General features: G+C 34.5%; 3 protein-coding genes and 1 long non-coding RNA gene across 5 annotated transcripts; 3 read left to right on the plus strand and 1 right to left on the minus strand.

Moving 5' to 3' along the window:
• Nucleotides 1–893: 893 nt before the first annotated feature.
• Nucleotides 894–1,897, plus strand: LOC133688172 (uncharacterized). Its single transcript, XR_009841115.1, has 2 exons — nt 894–1,114; nt 1,218–1,897. It is a non-coding gene; the product is annotated as an uncharacterized LOC133688172 (long non-coding RNA).
• A 285-nt stretch (nt 1,898–2,182) lies between these two features.
• On the plus strand, nt 2,183–5,036 carry LOC133689771 (putative pentatricopeptide repeat-containing protein At3g15130). Its single transcript, XM_062109800.1, has one exon. It carries the CDS (start codon nt 2,502–2,504, stop codon nt 4,581–4,583), a length of 2,082 nt encoding a protein of 693 aa, XP_061965784.1. The 5' UTR covers nt 2,183–2,501; the 3' UTR covers nt 4,584–5,036.
• Nucleotides 5,037–5,212: 176 nt separating this feature from the next.
• Nucleotides 5,213–9,506, minus strand: LOC133689772 (serine/threonine-protein kinase AFC3). Of its 2 annotated transcripts, XM_062109802.1 has the most exons (12): nt 9,156–9,506; nt 8,915–9,038; nt 8,539–8,565; nt 8,299–8,452; nt 8,141–8,189; nt 7,654–7,768; nt 7,390–7,481; nt 7,152–7,299; nt 6,083–6,147; nt 5,892–5,989; nt 5,572–5,677; nt 5,213–5,474 (listed from the first exon to the last, which is right to left on the minus strand). In XM_062109802.1, exons 1-12 carry the CDS (start codon nt 9,252–9,254, stop codon nt 5,337–5,339), a joined length of 1,215 nt encoding a protein of 404 aa, XP_061965786.1. In that variant the 5' UTR covers nt 9,255–9,506; the 3' UTR covers nt 5,213–5,336. The 2 variants fall into 2 exon arrangements, with proteins under 2 accessions (XP_061965786.1, XP_061965787.1); XM_062109803.1 differs by lacking the exons at nt 7,152–7,299; nt 7,390–7,481.
• Nucleotides 9,507–11,737: 2,231 nt separating this feature from the next.
• LOC133688360 (two-on-two hemoglobin-3) lies at nt 11,738–13,681 on the plus strand. The gene is made up of 4 exons (XM_062107827.1): nt 11,738–12,042; nt 12,108–12,238; nt 12,985–13,129; nt 13,256–13,681. The coding sequence occupies exons 1-4, from the start codon at nt 11,906–11,908 to the stop codon at nt 13,338–13,340; spliced, it is 498 nt and encodes a 165-aa protein (XP_061963811.1). The 5' UTR covers nt 11,738–11,905; the 3' UTR covers nt 13,341–13,681.
• The last annotated feature ends 3,513 nt before the right edge of the window (nt 13,682–17,194 follow it).

Genomic DNA, 17,194 nt, shown 5'->3' on the forward strand with positions numbered 1-17,194 from the left:
AGGATGGTTTTGTCAAAAATTATTTGTAAGAAAGTACTTGAAGGAAAAAAAAATTTAAACCAACTTTGCTCAATCTTTCAAATTCGTGACCTTAAAGGTTTACAAAATTTCGATCAATGAAATGTTAAGGGGTGAAATTGAAAAGGAAAGTTTCGATAAGAAAGGATTAAAAATAAAACAAATAGCAATAAAAAAATAAAGACCAAATATGATATAAAATAAAATGAACTAAAATATTGAGGGATACAACTGAAAAGAAAAATCAATTAAGAGAATGATATAAAATAATGGAGGATGCAATTGAAAAAATTATCCAATTAAGAGAATGATATAAAATGTTTTGGGATGCAATTGAAAAAATAATTTAATTAAAACAATAATTAAAAAAATCAAAATCAAAATAACAAGAATCAAATCTGAAAGCTGAAAAAAACAAGGAAAATTTAATTGAAAAGAATTCCAAATCTATGAATAATCTAAAATAAAATAAATAGCAAAAAAAAAAAAAACTATTATACCCCGTCTTCCAAAACCATTTGCGTTATGTTTAAAATAGCAAAATCTTCATTTTACTACTACAATTCAATCTATAACTAAAGTAAAAAATTACACAATAAATATTATAACCCTTTTATTTCTTTTAACTAGTTGACCTGGTCGCTTTATGTTATGACTTAAATTAAAAATTCTTTAAATATAAAAAAATATCAAGATTATATAAAAATTATTTTTTAAAAAATAATTTCGTATACCAACCCATCAAGTCAGATTTATAGAGATTAACAATTTTCTTTTTAGATTTTTAAAACAAAAATCACAAGATTTTCATAGCACGAAAGCTTAAGTTCGCAGGCCCAATACAAGAAAAGTTTACTTGATTCGACCCAATTCAATTAAAAAAAAAATGAAAATAAAATAAAGGCAAGCATTATGACCGAAAAAGCGCGAAGAATGGCATCCACTTCTGGAGAATCAAGAAGGAGAGAGAACGTTGATAGAGGATCTGACCGACTAGCTCTCATCACCTGTCAGATCCATGCCCTCCCACCCGGTTATCCATCTCAACCGTTGAATTCCCTGAACCCACCTCTTCATCTCTCCAATAAAATAACCGGTACGGTACCCCTACTCTCTCTCCTTCTCATGTTTGTTTATAGGAGTTTTGAGAGCCTACAAGAACTGAAAGGATGTGTTTGTTTTTTATGTTTTCATTATAGGCAGATGATGGCGCAGCCCAATTTCTGAGCGGCCCAAACAAGTCATTGGGCACCTTTCCTCTTCTGAAAGAGGAGAGGTGGTGTGGCTAAAAGAAAATGTCTTTACCATGTAAAGTTAGCATGGCTTGCATGTTTTTGTTAGCATTTCCGTTTGTTGAGGGGTGGAGGTATTCGAGGCGATCTATGGCTTGGATGGTTTTGATGGCATTTTCGTTTGCTGAGGGGTGGAGGTATTTGAGGCAATCTAGCATATTCTGCTGATGGAAAAGATGATCATGAGCCGACCACCATTGCTGCTGGACATGGTGGGAGCACTGTTAAACCATCTTCACGCGAATTTGACACAGTTGCGGAAGCATCAATAGCTTCTTCTGCGGAAACAAGCAGTAAAGTAGAATCATCTTTGGCCAAACCATCTAGGTCTACTTCAGGAACAGAGCAAAACTTAAAAAACCACAACGATGGATAAGTAGTTCTGTGACTCCATATCAAATAACCTCTGCCAATGCAGCATCAGAGAAATAATGCTAATGTTATCCGGCTCAATGCCCACAATTTGCATTTGAGCACGAGTACCCCGGATATCGTTGCTGTCCAAGATACTGTAGAGTCCTATAAGGAATTGAATCAAACGAAGCTCTCGCCTTTCTCATATGACCCAATCTAGAATTCCCGGAAAAGATACCATTCCATGAAATCGAATCTCTTTCAATCATTCCATCAAACACCTCGAGTTCATTCTTTATGGTAAATTAAACTTGGCCCAAACTTGCATAAATGGGCATGGGCTTGCTTACCCTTATCATAACAAACAAGCCCTGAACTGGATCATAACAAATGCTCTTCATAATGTGGGTTTCTATTATTATTATTTTATTTAAAAATATATTAAAATATTTTTTTTAAACAAACATATTAAAACAATAATAATAAAAAAAAGTATGATGCACCGCCTTAGTTTTATGAGGTGATGGCTCCCCTGTACACTTCATTGTGTGCGTAGGCTCTTATCATTGCATTGTATAAATACTCATTTGATTCCTTCACTTGCTTAAACAGCAAGGTTGCGTAACCAAGATCCTCACTTTTATCACACATATCTACCATTTTTGTCACCAAGAAGTTGCTCTGTGAAAGTTAGTACTTGATAACGTGAGCATGGATGCTCTTCAACTATACAATGTCTTTTCAGTTCTGCAAAATGTGCACAAATAAATTCTCTAGTTCTCTGATTTTCAAGCCACCAATTCTTGTTGCCATTGCTTTCGGTGTTCTTGGTAATCAATGAATAGGGGGTTGTTTTCAGTGTTAAATGAGAGGCAGAAATTTGCAAACTTTTTGCGGTTTTGTTCAAAAAGTTTGTTACTTGATCAAGGAATGCAAGTACATGGAGCTTTAGTGAAAATGGGGTTTGGTTTTGACTTGATGTTAAGCAATGATCTAATAGTTATGTATGGAAAATGCGGTAGAGTAGGTGTTGCTTGTGATGTGTTTGATAGAATGCTAAAAAGAAATGTGGTTTCTTGGACGGCTCTTATGTGCGGGCACATACAAAATGGGAACCCGCTAGAGTCATTATTACTATTCTCCAAAATGGGCTTATCGGGTGTGAAACCGAATGATTTCACCTTTTCAACGAATCTTAAAGCCTGTGGTTTGTTGAATGGCCTAGATATTGGGAGACAAATTCATGATATTTGTGTGAAAACTGGATTTGATATGGTGAATGTGGTAGGGAATTCTATCATTGACATGTACTCAAAATGTGGAAGAATCAATGAAGCTGCCTGTATGTTTGAAGTTATGCCTGCAAGGAACCTTATAAGTTGGAATGCTATGATAGCAGGATATACTGTTGCAGGATTCTGTGAGAAAGCTCTAGTTTTGTTTCAAAAAATGCAAGAAGGTGGGGGATTCCTCGATGAATTCACGTTTACAAGCACGTTGAAAGCTTGCAGTGATCTTGGTGCAATCAAAGAAGGAAACCAAATTCATGCTTTCTTGATTACTGGTGGTTTCTTGTATTCTGTTAATACTGCTATTGCTGGTGCTCTCATTGATTTATATGTGAAATGTGGGAAGTTGTTCATGGCGAGAACAGTGTTTAGTCATATTGAAGAGAAACATGTGATATCATGGACGGCACTCATTCTTGGTTACGCTCAAGAAGGAAACTTAGCGGAGTCCATGGACTTGTTTAGGCAGCTTAGAGAGAGCAGCATCCAAGTTGATGGGTTTATTCTGTCAAGCATGATGGGCGTGTTCGCTGATTTTGCACTTGTTCAGCAAGGCAAGCAAATGCATGCATTTGCAATTAAAGTCCCCTCTGGTGTAGACATCTCAGTATGCAACTCAATTTTGGATATGTATCTGAAGTGTGGAATGATAAATGAGGCAGAGAGACTTTTCAGTGAAATGCCTGCTAGAAATGTGATTTCTTGGACAATTATGATCACTGGATATGGAAAGCATGGTCTCGGCAAAGAGGCAATTCGTCTCTTTGATGAAATGCAATTAGATAGTACTGAGCCTGATGATGTGACTTACTTGGCAGTGCTCTTAGGCTGTAGCCATTCAGGACTAGTAGAGAAAGGTCAAGAATACTTCTCAAGGTTATGCAGCTACCATGGGATCAAAGCTAGAGTAGAGCATTATGCATGCATGGTTGATCTCCTTGGCCGAGCTGGGCGCTTAAAAGAAGCTAAGAACCTCGTCGACAGCATGCCTCTAGAGGCAAATATAGGGATATGGCAGACATTGCTGAGTGCTTGCAGAGTACATGGAGACTTGGAATTGGGGAAAGAAGTAGGTAGCATTCTTTTGAGGTTAGACAGTGAAAATCCTGTTAATTATGTGATGATGTCCAACATTTATGCTGATGCAGGCTATTGGAAAGAATGTGAGAGAATAAGAGAATTGGTGAAGTCAAAGAAGTTAAAGAAAGAGGCAGGACGTAGTTGGGTAGAGATTGACAAGGAGGTACACTTTTTCTATGGCGGAGATGATACGCATCCCCTCACAGAGAAAATACATGAAATCTTGAAAGAAATGGAGAGGAGGATGAAAGAAGAGTTAGGTTATGTTTACGGGGTTAAATATGCATTACACGATGTGGAAGAAGAGTCAAAGATGGATAACTTGAGAGTTCACAGTGAGAAGTTGGCAATAGGGTTGGCATTGGTTTGTGGGGGTTTAGAAGAGGGGAGAAAGGTGATTCGTGTATTCAAAAACTTGAGAGTTTGTGGGGATTGTCATGAGTTCATAAAGGGTTTATCGAAGATCTTGAGAGTAGTATTTGTGGTGAGAGATGCAAATAGATTTCACAGGTTTGAGGATGGCTTGTGCTCTTGCAGAGATTACTGGTGATTTTGTATTACAGTCATCTTACCCTCCTGAGATTTCATACCATTTTGGGCTTGGAAATCCCACTTAAGAGGCCTCCTTTAATGCTGCTGTAAAATTAGCTTCTGGCAGCCAGGAAAGAGAGGGACTATGGGATACAATATGGAAAAAACATGTAATTGACGTCATGGAGAGACGAGCAAGCATACAATTTGGAAGCAAGGGATCTTCAGGCTTAGCTTCTCCCCCCTTTCAGTGTTGAGCAAGGAGTCTCCTGGCGTGCGAGCAACAGCACTGTTATTTGTTGAAGACTTCGGTGCTTTAAAATGTTGAAACAAGCTTTTGAAGGTTCTTCATCTCCATTTTTATTAAGGTAACGATTAGTTGAGTTGGAAGCTCGAGCTCATTTCAGCTATTATTGTACACCTTCTGTCCAAGTCATTACCACCAAATGCAACTGAAATTCTTTCGTCTAAACCTCAGCTAAAAAGTCTTGACTTTGACAAATCCTCTTTTCTTTATACAATGAACAAAATCTTGACCATCAAAGAAACAACCGCCTCGCCGAATCTTCATTATTTATTAGCTTTATGCTCAGTACCATGCAATGCCATGTTATCCAAAATCAGGGTTCCATTCAACTGAGATAAGACTCGAAAGAAAAAAGGGATTTCCATTGATTTAAATTGTACATGTACAAGGAGATACAATAACTCATGGTCAAAGCCAGCCATCCACGTCAAACCATCACATAGATTTGCTTTGATGTGCAGTAGCTTAAGTTGGACACTTGAAGAACGGATGATTAAGAGCTTGCCAAGCTGTTAGACGTTCGGATGGATCATATTTTAACAAACCATGCAGCAGGTCAATGAGTGAAGATCTTGAGCTGTCTACGTGTTGAGATATCATAAGCTGTGTTGTTCATCGTTAAAATCCAATATCAAGATCATCAATAATCCAATATCCAAGGTCTAAAAATGAAATCCAAAACAGAAAAAATAGAAATCACCTTTAGTCGATCAAGCTTCTTCACGGCTCTGATACTTTCCCTAGAAACTGCTCCTTCAGGCCAATTCAACCTGGATCCTCTCCGAAAATATTTCTCAGCTCCACGACTGCATGTAACAAAAGTGGATGGAATTTCAGTAAAATTGGAAGAGAATTCTATATTCATTAATAGCTCAAACATTATGGGAGTAATGCATAGGGAAGACATGGATCATGAGAAAAAGGAATTGGGAAAACAATAGAAATTAACCCAAAAACTGGACTAAATCAATTTAATCCACTCAACCAGGTTTCTCCCTCAAATATTAGAAAGGAACTTACTTAGCCCTAAGAATCATGTGCTCTGGCAGAGGTCCCAATACCCTCTCCATCATAGCTAAATGTTCCAAGTTCTCGTGTGTCTGGAATAGAGCTTCGCCCTGCATAAATTTTCCCACAAATTTAAGTATTTCTGATAAGAAATTCAGAATCAAAGCAAGGTTCTCATGCAACAAGAGACAAGCAGGACTAACCGAGCATAACTCAACTAGTATACAACCAATGCTCCACAAGTCACATGGATAAGACCAACCTAGACCTGCAATGAAAATGTATGCAGCAAGTTAGGAAATAAGATTTAATTATAGAATAGTGCAATCCGCAGGCAGTAAATTTCAGAGAAATCTTCATCACAAAAGCACATTTAGGTAGGAAGAACAAACGAAACAAAACTACATTAATCAAGCACAAATGATTTCACACTCATGAACTAATTTTGAGATATAAGAGACAAGCAAAGGTATCACTTGAAGTTTGTAATAGAACCATATAGGCTTGAATTTCCCCGGTGGTGATCCCACAATGAAATCCTTTGTGCCTGTTTATGTATATATTAGTTTCTTGTTTTTTTTGTATTTTTAACTATTCAAAGGAAATTTATCATACATCGATCAAAAACTTCCAAATTTCAAGTATAAGCATTTTGGTGGGAGGAATTGCTAGAGAAAAGGAAGAATAGAAAACCTGCACTTTGACAACTATTGTTTATTAGTCTCTCTAAGAGAGAGAAAAAAACAAGGGAACTTGAAATTAATGGTATGGTAAACATGGGTTATAAGAAGGCCATGCAGAGAGAATGAAAAAACAAATCCAAAAGTACCATGGAAAACACAGCCCTTACAAATTCAAACTTTAAATTTCTCTAAAACTATGCATGTCAGTAGAATCTGTAATAAATTTTCCCACTACAGATGTCTGGGGGAAAACATAACACATTGAATGTATCATCAGATAAACAGTCCTCTACACAAACAAGTTGAAACAAATGATGTAAGGTTCTAGAAAGAAATGAAAAAAGAAACTATTAATGTCAATCCAAGAATTGTTTTTTTTAATGAATTGAGTGTCTGATCTAAAAAGAAAATTTCTGTGACCTATTGTCCAGATTCTCAACCCACTTCTGAAACATCTAAGCAAATTCCTACACCCATATCCCTCTACCAACCACCAAGTTTTTTTTGTACCTTCCATGAGAAGTCGACACATGTAGAAGCAACCAAAGAGGGAAACACATTCTCATTTGCCAACACAGTAACTTGTTACCTAGAATGACCTCAGGGGCTCTGTAATGTCTCGTTGAAACAATGGAGCTATGGTTCTGATTATCAAATGCAGTACTACCAAAATCAATCAGCTTAATGGAACTTGACTTTGGCAAGCACCTGAAGTGCATTTCATCTGAAGAACTCCTCTGTACCATTTCAATCATTTTTAAGGTTATAACCAAGCCTAAACCCAAATCTTAAATGGTATTATTTTTCAATTGTGAAAGGCCAAATACCTTGGAGCCTGGAAGCTTTATATATTCAGATGACACAAGAAGTATATTTTCTGGCTTCAGGTCAGTGTGAATTAAGCGTAAATCATGCATATCTGCCAAATATGACAAGTCATGGAAAATAAAAACATTACACAAGGGGTAAAAAAGAATCAGAGATCCCTTGCTAGCCCTGAATAAACAAAACAGGCCAAGAAACAGATCTGGGTGATTGGTTAAGAAATATAAGGAAAGTAACAAGACAAGAGCCAAGAACAATCCACACACATGCTACAGATTCCAAAAGCTGACGTCCAAATTCCCGAACAAGATCCACAGGGAATGGGCTGTATTTATTTCTCTTTAGAAAATCAAACAAACTTGGTCCAAGCTTCTCAAATACCTGGTAACACCATTAAAAATCCATTCAAAGGAAGTTTTCTGTTTAGTTCCCACTTTCATGAATGAAGTCCATGCAGACAAATTGATATTAAACCATCATAATTGACTGAAGATAAGTTACATGTTCTGAATATATATTAGTGATAAATTGGTCAAATTTTGAACACCAAAAAGTTCAAAGGATTCACATTTGGACATAAGCAACATAAAAAAATGCACAGAAAATGAGACAAATAAATCTAAGGCTTAGTTTCCAGCCACTTCTTTCATCATTTGAAAGGATGGTTTGCCAGTGAATCCAACACAATCTTCCTATAAAATACAGCATGAGAAAAGGAATTACTTATAACAGAGATTTAATTGGAATACTTACAATACAAATGTGATTGCGGTAATCAAACCAGTTCCGAATCTGAACACATCTGCATAGAGGAATCAACAAGCAGGAGCATGAGAACATGTCGCGTGATGGGTGAAGACTGATGACATGCAAGCAACTTTTCTCTCAGCAGAAACTCATAAAACATATACCGTGAGCTGGCTTTTTCATTCTTGGCAACACGCTGAAGTATATCGACTTCAATCATTGCTGCATCACGATACTTGTGAATGCTACGTACTACCTTGATTGCCACATACTCTCGTGTTTGGCGATCCCAACATTCCAAAACTCGCCCAAAAGTGCCTACAATACTAGCAATTTGCTGAATGGCACAAGCAGAATCACAAAAATTTAACATCTTGTAGATAGCAAGACGCTTGACAGCTAACCTTCACCCATTTTGCTCAATATTTTATCTGCCAAACAGTGCAAGAAGTTCCTAATCAGAGATTGGGCCAATGTTTTGCACAAAGAACGCAATAAAAACATTGCATGACTCTTAACTAACAAAACACTTCACATAAACTTTTATAAAAACTTAGTACATATAATTTATGAATTTCAAATGTTTTTCCCCACTAGATCTGTTCCAAAAAAAAGTTCAGTTCCAGTTCCAGTTCCTTTTTTTTATATTCTTCTCGATCTCTTCTTGAGATTCCCTTTTCTTTTCCTTAAAACAGGAGGATATTATTAAAAAATTCCAAATTTTGAGATTTCCCAGTCAGATTTTAAAATCGCAAATAATAAATTTGAAGAAAAGCTTACATCTTGGAGTCAAATTCTCGCCGAGATTAAACATATAATGTCCTTCACGATCATCCTCCCTTCTCGGCGGGGACACATACCTAGCCGCCATCCCCTCATTTCGAGCCACCACTGGAGCCCGTTCCTACAAATACCAAAAACCAACAGCAATTTTAACCCCAAGTCAATCTCCCTGTACCAAGCGTGATTTTCAAGATCTCTCATTATCCTAACCCCCCAGATCTCCGAAAAAAAAATAAACCTCTGGTTGTGCGGGGCCTACGTCCCACGCGAATCTTGGCCGTTTTCTGACACGCTGCTGCTTCTCCATCCTTTCGATATCGACAACTGCTGCAACCATTCGAGCAATCAAGATTTCCCTCTGCAACACAAAAAAATCCTGAATTCCAGGAAAGTTAGGGAATTTGACTTTACAGTGGCAGCTTATAAAATCTAATTAGGGTTTGCTTGTGATGATCGTGGGAGAGATGTACGAATACGATGTAAGAAGTGTACGGGTGGGAAAGAGGGGTTGTTAGGGTTAGGGTTCGGTAAAATTACAAGAAAGCTTTGCGCTAATTTATTTATTTGGTCGTGTCGTCCTCAACTGCCAGATGTGTTTCTTCCGCGGTCCATTAATGATTTCCTTAGATATTTGGGCCTGGCTTGTTGGACCCTAGTTTTAATCTTTCAATTCAATTGGATCTAAACTGGGCCACATCAGTCAAATTTACTAAGATTGAAAAATAAACTAAAAGAGAACGGGAAGTTATTATATATTTCCTCGTAAAATATTATTTTTAAAAATAATATTTTCTCTTTATTTTTTATTTTTAATATATTTTTTAAAAAAATTTGTATCTTTTAATATTAGATTTATTAAAAATTAAGTTTTCATAATAATTTTAATTTATATTTATTGAGATTATTTCAAATTCATAACTCAAATCAAATTAAAAATTTAATCAGTTAACTCAAATTTTTTATTTATTTTTTTAATTTTTTTTTCAACTTTATCTTTTAATATTTATTTTATTTGAAATTAAATTTAATAATTTATTTTGATTTGATTTCTATTAAGTTATTATAATTTCATGACTCAGTATGAAGATTAATAAATTAACTGAGTTGACCCGAATTAATCAAATATATTATCGTTTTAATTTTTATAAAAAAATATCATTTTAAATATTCATTTTAAATCAAACTATGTTTTTATCGATCATTTAATTATCTTAGAACCAATAAAAAAATAAATCATATTATATCAATCCCCGCATGATTTTGTTTTTTTCTACTACAAAAAGAATATCAGCAACACTTAAATCATTTTTTTATAATAAAAAAAAATTGATCCAATATGTAACACAAAGCATGCCAATGGTTTAATCTTTATTTGTAAGGGCAAAAAAAGAGTGCATGGTATCCAATTAGGTATTTTTCTGCAAAGCTCCCCAAGAAGTTTATTTTTTTAAAATGGTATCTTGCTTTTTTTTATTTTTTTATTTTTATGATATGTGATTACATAACGTTAAAACTAAAAAAAATGCGATGTGTTGCTTAGAGTTGGGACAAGAGCTATTGAGCTGTACGTATTGCAAAAATAAAGACGTCCCTGCCTCATATGTTAATATAAAATAAATATATCTTTTGAGAGATTTATAAAAAAAAATACATTTTATAATTTTAAAATGTAAAAAATATATTATATTTATTTTTATTATCAATATATCCAAACACTGTTTAAATCTCCCGATCTTTATATTTAGTTACATTTCAATAAGAGATAATTTTTAATCTTTTACATTCTTTTTTTTAAAAAAAAAACTTACATGAGATGTCCACTTAAATTTTTTTTATAATATTAAGTAAAATATACGAATCATATAAATAAATAAATTATTATATAAATATCAAACAAAATCAACAAAGATAATCTTCAACAAAACTATATAAATTGTTTTAAATGTATATTGAGAATATTAATAAACTATCGATATAAATAAATGTAGCAAATATAGGCTGCATTTTGTTTACTTGCAATTTTTATGTTTGCGGTGTAAAAAATATAGTAAAATGTTTGACAACACATCAAATTGCATTTTTTATTGTGGGTCTCGTTAAAAAATTGAGTTTGAAACACAGTATTTGAGAAGCAGTTTTTACATGCTTTTGTAACAAGTTTCGTAAAACTTTGTTTGTTTTTGCGTTTCAAAAGTGTTTTTGAAAAAATTAATTTTTTTACTTCAAATTAATATTTTTTTTGTATTTTTAGATCATTTTGATGCACTGATATAAAAAATTAATTTTAATAAATAAAAAATTAATTTTGATACATTTCCAAATAAAAAGCATTTTGAAAAGTATCTGCAACCACACAACTATCAAATATTTTATACATGTTTTTTCCTGTACATAAACTTCAACCATATTTTTGACCAAACATGTATTTAAATCCAACTAACCATACTTTTTAAAACTTATTTTTTTCAAATTAAAATCACAAAAGCTACTTTAAAAACAAACGCAATATAAAGGTGCTTTAACCAACTCTATTTTATGAACAAATAAAATATTTTTACCTATTTTCACTTTCATTTCATAAAGAAAAAAATTCCTTGGTATTCATCCTCATTCAAATAAATAAAAGCAGATATCCATAGAATTGGATATAATTATCATCTCAAAATAAAATAAAAAATTAAAATATGTCAACAATATGACACCACCGTGGCACCATTTGGTCAATCGTCACCATGGTCCCATTCCAATTTCAAAGCATTCTAAAACAAGGGGAAGAAGAATCATCCTCCCATCGTTTTTCATACTTCCCACTCTCTCAACCAACCAAAAATCGCCACATGTCCAATTGCCTTCTTCTCCAAATAAAAATGAGCGTCGAAACCACGCTACGGCCACAAGCCGGCTCCTATATACATATGAAGTACAATCCTCGCAAGCATCAAAAACCAGAGATCAGACTCCATAAATCAACTCAGTTAAACGGGAGCAATGCAGTCATTGCAAGAGAAAGCCTCCGAGTGGAGTGGAGTTGACTCTGCTGACGCGTTTGCTATTGACAACACTAACTTGTTTCAAAAGCTTGGCCTTCAAACTTTCATCAACCTCTCCACAAATTTTTATAACAGGTGAGTATTTTTTGTTGGATTAAAGGGGTTTTTGTGTTTTTTTGTTAATGGGTTTTTGTTTTTAGCGTTTATGATGATGAAGAAGAGTGGTTTAGATCCATATTTGTGAATTCTAAGAAAGAAGAAGCCATTCAGAATCAGTATGAGTTTTTTGTGCAGAGAATGGGAGGGCCTCCTTTGTATTCTCAACGGAAAGGTATGTTTTTTCAAGTATATAAGATTTTTGGTTTTTGTGGCTTCAATTTTTTTATGATAAATTGCTGTTTTTTTTTTATTTGAAGAATTTCTGCTTGTGATGTATGGTTTTAAAAGGGTTAATTTTTGGTAATTATTAGCAATTAAATGATAATGGTGGAGGAATCCTCAGGATTTTTTCTTTAATATAGATTCAAGGTTAGGATTCAGTATGATTTTAAAGATTAATCCACTGGACCAATCAATTTCTTTACGTGATGATAGAAATGAGCTTGTTCTCTGTATGTTTTAGTTGATTGCTCTCTAGTTCAATAATTAATGAAATAATGCGTTCACTGAAACTGTTGTGGAGTAAAACCTGGTGGAGTGGGTATGTTGTGTTGCTAAGCGCAAGTTATGAGCATAAGTTGGCCTCCTTGCTGTTAATTCAAAGAGGCTAGAATTATCAGCGTGGGCTATTCTGTGCCAGGTTTGCTAAGGAAGTTCATATAGATCAGTTTCAAAGTTATTCCGTCTGGTTTGAGGTCTTCGGGGGAAGCGTTTGCATTTATAAACCGTTGGAGAGGATTGTTTCTATGAGGATACTGAGAGTTTATGGTTGTCAGTTTGCTTTTCCTTCAAGGCTTAGCAAGAAGAAAACATTATGTTAAGTTGCTTTGGTGTGGATGATTTGATACTACTTTTGTTCATGCAGAATAACATGTAACAACCCTGTCTGATAACCATCTTTTCCTTTGACTTTGGCAGGTCATCCTGCTCTAATTGGACGCCATCGACCATTTCCTGTCACACACCAAGCTGCAGAGAGGTGGTTACATCACATGCAGAAGGCAGTGGACAGCACCTCAGATATCGACGAAGACTCAAAAATCAAAATGATGAACTTTTTCAGGCATGAATTCCACCAAATTACTTCTTTGCCAATTCTAATTAAACCCATCTCAAATAGCACTATAGTTCTCGTCATTTATTTTGCTTCATGGTGATGAGAGATTGTGTACATTCTTCTGCTCTCTAGGCACACCGCATTCTTTCTCGTGGCTGGAGATGAATTGAAGAATCAAAATGGGCGTGTTCCTTATAAGCATGGCGCCAGCAAATGAGCTGCTGTGTAAAGAAAGGATTCATCGTGACAAAACAATGGAGATACCAATTCTTTTCAAAGCTCTTGACGATATCACAGCTGTCCAAAGGCAAAACTTTCCTACAGTATTTATCAATAAATTTGGGCATTTGCAGTTACATTTATTCGTGTTCTGATGCAAATGCAAAACTTTAGTGAACTTCATGTAGTTTTTCATTAGCTTTGCTGTAATAGAAGAGTTAAGACTGTAATCTAGACTCTCTGAAACTCGGAACAGACGGAACTCAGAACTCGGAACTCGGGATACAAAGGGAACCAAGTTTTGATTGATGTATTAGAAAATCTTCTAATTCGCCAAAATTCCTCTCTATGTGGTGGTTTAATTTGTTTTGGTACATGGATAACTGAAGAACTCCTAATTCAGTAATTTGTCAGATTATGTTCATAATCCCCTCCTTCCCAGTTGATCTGAATTCTAAAGAATTGTGTTTTTTTTTTAATGGGAAACAATTAACGTTAAGGCATGCATTTAGATTAGATATTGTACAAATGCAGGAAGAAAGTAGGATTGATTTGTTACTCGGAGGATCCCTGAAATGACCATGAAAATCTGAATTGCGATATCAAGGTTTTGGTGGAGGGATAAAATATATGAAAACTTAGAAAATAGAATAAGCATTCCGGGTTGCTACAATTCTAATCTCAGTTCTCAACCTTCAAATCTAACCTTGTGCATGAATTAGAGATTAAAAGGGTGATTAGGAGTGCGAGATAACAGTTTTTATTTTTATGAAATATATATATATATATATATATATATATATAAAATTTAAAATCTATTTTTATTATTAGTACATTAAAACAATTTATAAACATTAAAAATTATTTTAAAACAAAATTTTTAGTTTTTTTAATAACAAACAGGTTAAAACTCAATCGCAAACTAGATTTAAACTCAATTACAAACTCAATTAAGCTTTTTATATTTTGAAACTCAATTGATATCGTAGAAGATTCCACTAATTAAGTATTCATTGTAGATCATCTTTCCTTTAAAAATGAAATAATATTCTTAAAGAATACATGTTAATCATATATAAATTTATAAAATTATCATGTAAGGATATGTTTTTGTGGTGTAAAAGTATTTTTAAAAAAATTGAATGAATTTTTTTTACTTCAAATTAATTTTTTTAGTGTTTTTAAATTATTATTTTTTTTAAAATAATATTATTTTAATATATTTTTAAATAAAAATTACTTTAAAAAATAACTATTTCTTAATAACTATCAAACGAACACAAACTCTAATAGTGCTGAATAAAATAAAATGTTTGCTTTTGAGAATTATCTGTCTCAATTTCCAACTCTCATTTGCTCAAGTAAAGTGAAGAGGGATGAATAGTCCATGTTAGGAGATCATTGTGAAATTTCATATGATGCGAGGAGAATCTCTGCTGAGTAATCTGCACTCATAATTAAGCCTCGAAGGGGGAAACAATAGGTAATAATTCCAGCAACTTTCTGCTCTGGCCCAGAGCATAGATTTAAAAGGGAAAAAGATGAAACCATGGAATAACCCATCCATCATCAGAGCAAAACCCCTTAAAACTGTGATTTTGTTTAAACGTTCTCCTGCAATGGTGCTGTTATCTTCCCTTTGCTGATCAGGACTACAACAAAAACAAAAACCCTCATGGATCTAGCAAGATAAAATCCTGTGAGTTTAGGCTGTGATGGTTGAGGAGCATATCTTGCATTTTAATACACTAACTCTGTGAGGTAAGCCACTTGTTAGCTCATCCCAGATGTGTTCATACTTGTTCAAAACCAAAAACCTTTTGTCTGTAGTATTTATGATCCTATCCTGGATGTCAGGTTTATGCCTTAAATAATACACAGACCACTTTGTTAATAGATCTGAACCATTTCAGCATATCTGTTAGGATATGCATCATCAAAATCTATGCTTTAGAATAGTGGGAAAATCCAGCTAGTAAGAAATGGGAACTTGCCTTAAACAATTAATGCCTAGAATTTGAAGAAAACAAGCAGTGAGGCTGCAAGATTCTCTCTGCATCCATCACGCTGTCTACCACTTGAGAACAGTAAAACGTTGAAAATCTAGAGCTGCCATCAGAAAGGAATCTTGATCTACTTGGGAGTAAAGTGAGTAGGAAAAAGAAACTTTCAATCCTTTGCTTTTGTCTTGTGCTATTGCCTTGTATTGAGACCACAACCTAGGCTCAACTAATTGCCGAAAGCAAGATAAAAGAGTAGGAAGAACATGGACATGAATCACGAGACACGCATGGAAACAGCGACATCATTGTTAGTCTATTTCTATACAAAAACTTCCCTTATGCTTATGGATCATGTTTCCATGAAGAAGTGCTATCAGTCATCATTCATCAGTCATATGCCTTCACAGTGAACTCAAAAACAGGACTTCGGCCTAGTGATTGAGAAACATTCCAAGAACAAAGTCAAAAACCAGGAAGAGAAAAACATTAAGAAGGTGAATTTGGTTTCAGAGATAAAAAAGGCACTGGAAAAAAAATGTACACATCAAGCTTGCTAGAATTATCTAACAGTTTTACTCTTTTGCAAAATTCTTGAAGGGTCAGCATATCTAGCAGAAAAGGACCTTGAAAGAATTTCTGGCTCAGCCCAATCTGTTCCTTGATCAAAATTCTGCGAGTATTCATCTAGATCATAAGAAGCCTGCGATGTAACGGGAGACACGTTGAATATTTTCTTCTTGCCTCTATTTATTTTTCTCCAAAACACTTGCCACCTTGGTTTCGGACCATCCTTCACACCTGGAGTCCTACCCAGATAGATAGTCTCTCTGCCAGAGCCACCCCATTTCTTGAACAGTGCCATTTCCCTATAAAGATTGAGAACCAAAAGAAGGGTCAAGTTTAAACTGCAAGCACTCCTGGTTTTTGTTGAGAGTATATATATACACAAGAGCATGTAACATGGAGCTTAATGATGTAGACGACACTTACTAATTAATTAAACAAATGGATAAATTAAGTAGTGAAAATGGCTTGGCTCTCATTGGCAACTGGCTCTAGAACTACCAAACTTGGCTTTGAAAAGGCTATATTAAATATTTAAATCCATGCCCTTATCACCTAAAAATACATAAAAATGTTGACTTTATTCTTGAGAAAATTGAAACACCAGAAATGGTTTGAAGGTTATGTGCATACATTGAATCAGAATATCATTGCCAAAATGTGTCATTTTACTTGTAGATTCTGGGGTTAATAGTCAAGGGCGTCGAGTTAAAAAGACGTGTGCATCAAATATTTCAAGGATAAACGAAGAGTTCTTGGTTTAAAATCATAGAATTGTCATGATTCACATCAGCTCTAGACGAGTCTGTGGTTGGTTTTGTTCCGCTCGGCAATAATTTCACAAAGGTATGAGGTAATGGTGAAGAAAAGTTTCATTTTACTAGCTAGCAAGACTCACTCTCTTTTGAATTTTGATGCCAAATGAGAAAATATGCAAATAATAAATGGCTGACGGCTGAAACGGGTTTAGCCATGGAAGCAAAACAGTACAAGTCTAGAGGAGGGAGCCCATGCCAACAAACCTTAGCAAGTAGGAGTTAAAGTACTAAATTTTTTAAAGGTCAAAGTAAGAGCAAGGCCGCCGAAAGAGTCTAATTCTGCTAGCCGCGTGCCTGCCCTAATCTAGAAAACAACTGCTACTCTAGCTGGTGGTGTGTCCTTGCTGCTCTTTGTTTATCAAGTTTTACCTTACATTAACAGAAATAAAATATTAACAATGTGATTATAATTATTTATTTTAAAAAGATATTATATTAATATTTTATAATAATTTTATTGTGTTGGT

The sequence above is a fragment of the Populus nigra genome, chromosome 3, assembly GCF_951802175.1.
Source record: "Populus nigra chromosome 3, ddPopNigr1.1, whole genome shotgun sequence".
Lineage (NCBI taxonomy): Eukaryota > Viridiplantae > Streptophyta > Magnoliopsida > Malpighiales > Salicaceae > Populus > Populus nigra.

What these genes read in the sequence shown, in the direction of transcription:
- LOC133689771 (XM_062109800.1), top strand. Translation starts at nt 2,502, where the DNA reads ATGAATAGGGGGTTGTTTTCAGTGTTAAATGAGAGGCAGAAATTTGCA.
- LOC133689772 (XM_062109802.1), bottom strand. Translation starts at nt 9,254, where the DNA reads ATGGTTGCAGCAGTTGTCGATATCGAAAGGATGGAGAAGCAGCAGCGT. An exon ending in GCTTTTGGAATCTGTAGCAT is followed by an intron (nt 7,482 to 7,653) that starts GTGTGTGGATTG and finishes CATATTTGGCAG; the next exon opens with ATATGCATGATTTACGCTTA. An exon ending in AGAAGCTTGATCGACTAAAG is followed by an intron (nt 5,475 to 5,571) that starts GTGATTTCTATT and finishes TGAACAACACAG; the next exon opens with CTTATGATATCTCAACACGT.
- LOC133688360 (XM_062107827.1), top strand. Translation starts at nt 11,906, where the DNA reads ATGCAGTCATTGCAAGAGAAAGCCTCCGAGTGGAGTGGAGTTGACTCT. An exon ending in TTTGTATTCTCAACGGAAAG is followed by an intron (nt 12,239 to 12,984) that starts GTATGTTTTTTC and finishes TGACTTTGGCAG; the next exon opens with GTCATCCTGCTCTAATTGGA. An exon ending in AAAATGATGAACTTTTTCAG is followed by an intron (nt 13,130 to 13,255) that starts GCATGAATTCCA and finishes TCTGCTCTCTAG; the next exon opens with GCACACCGCATTCTTTCTCG.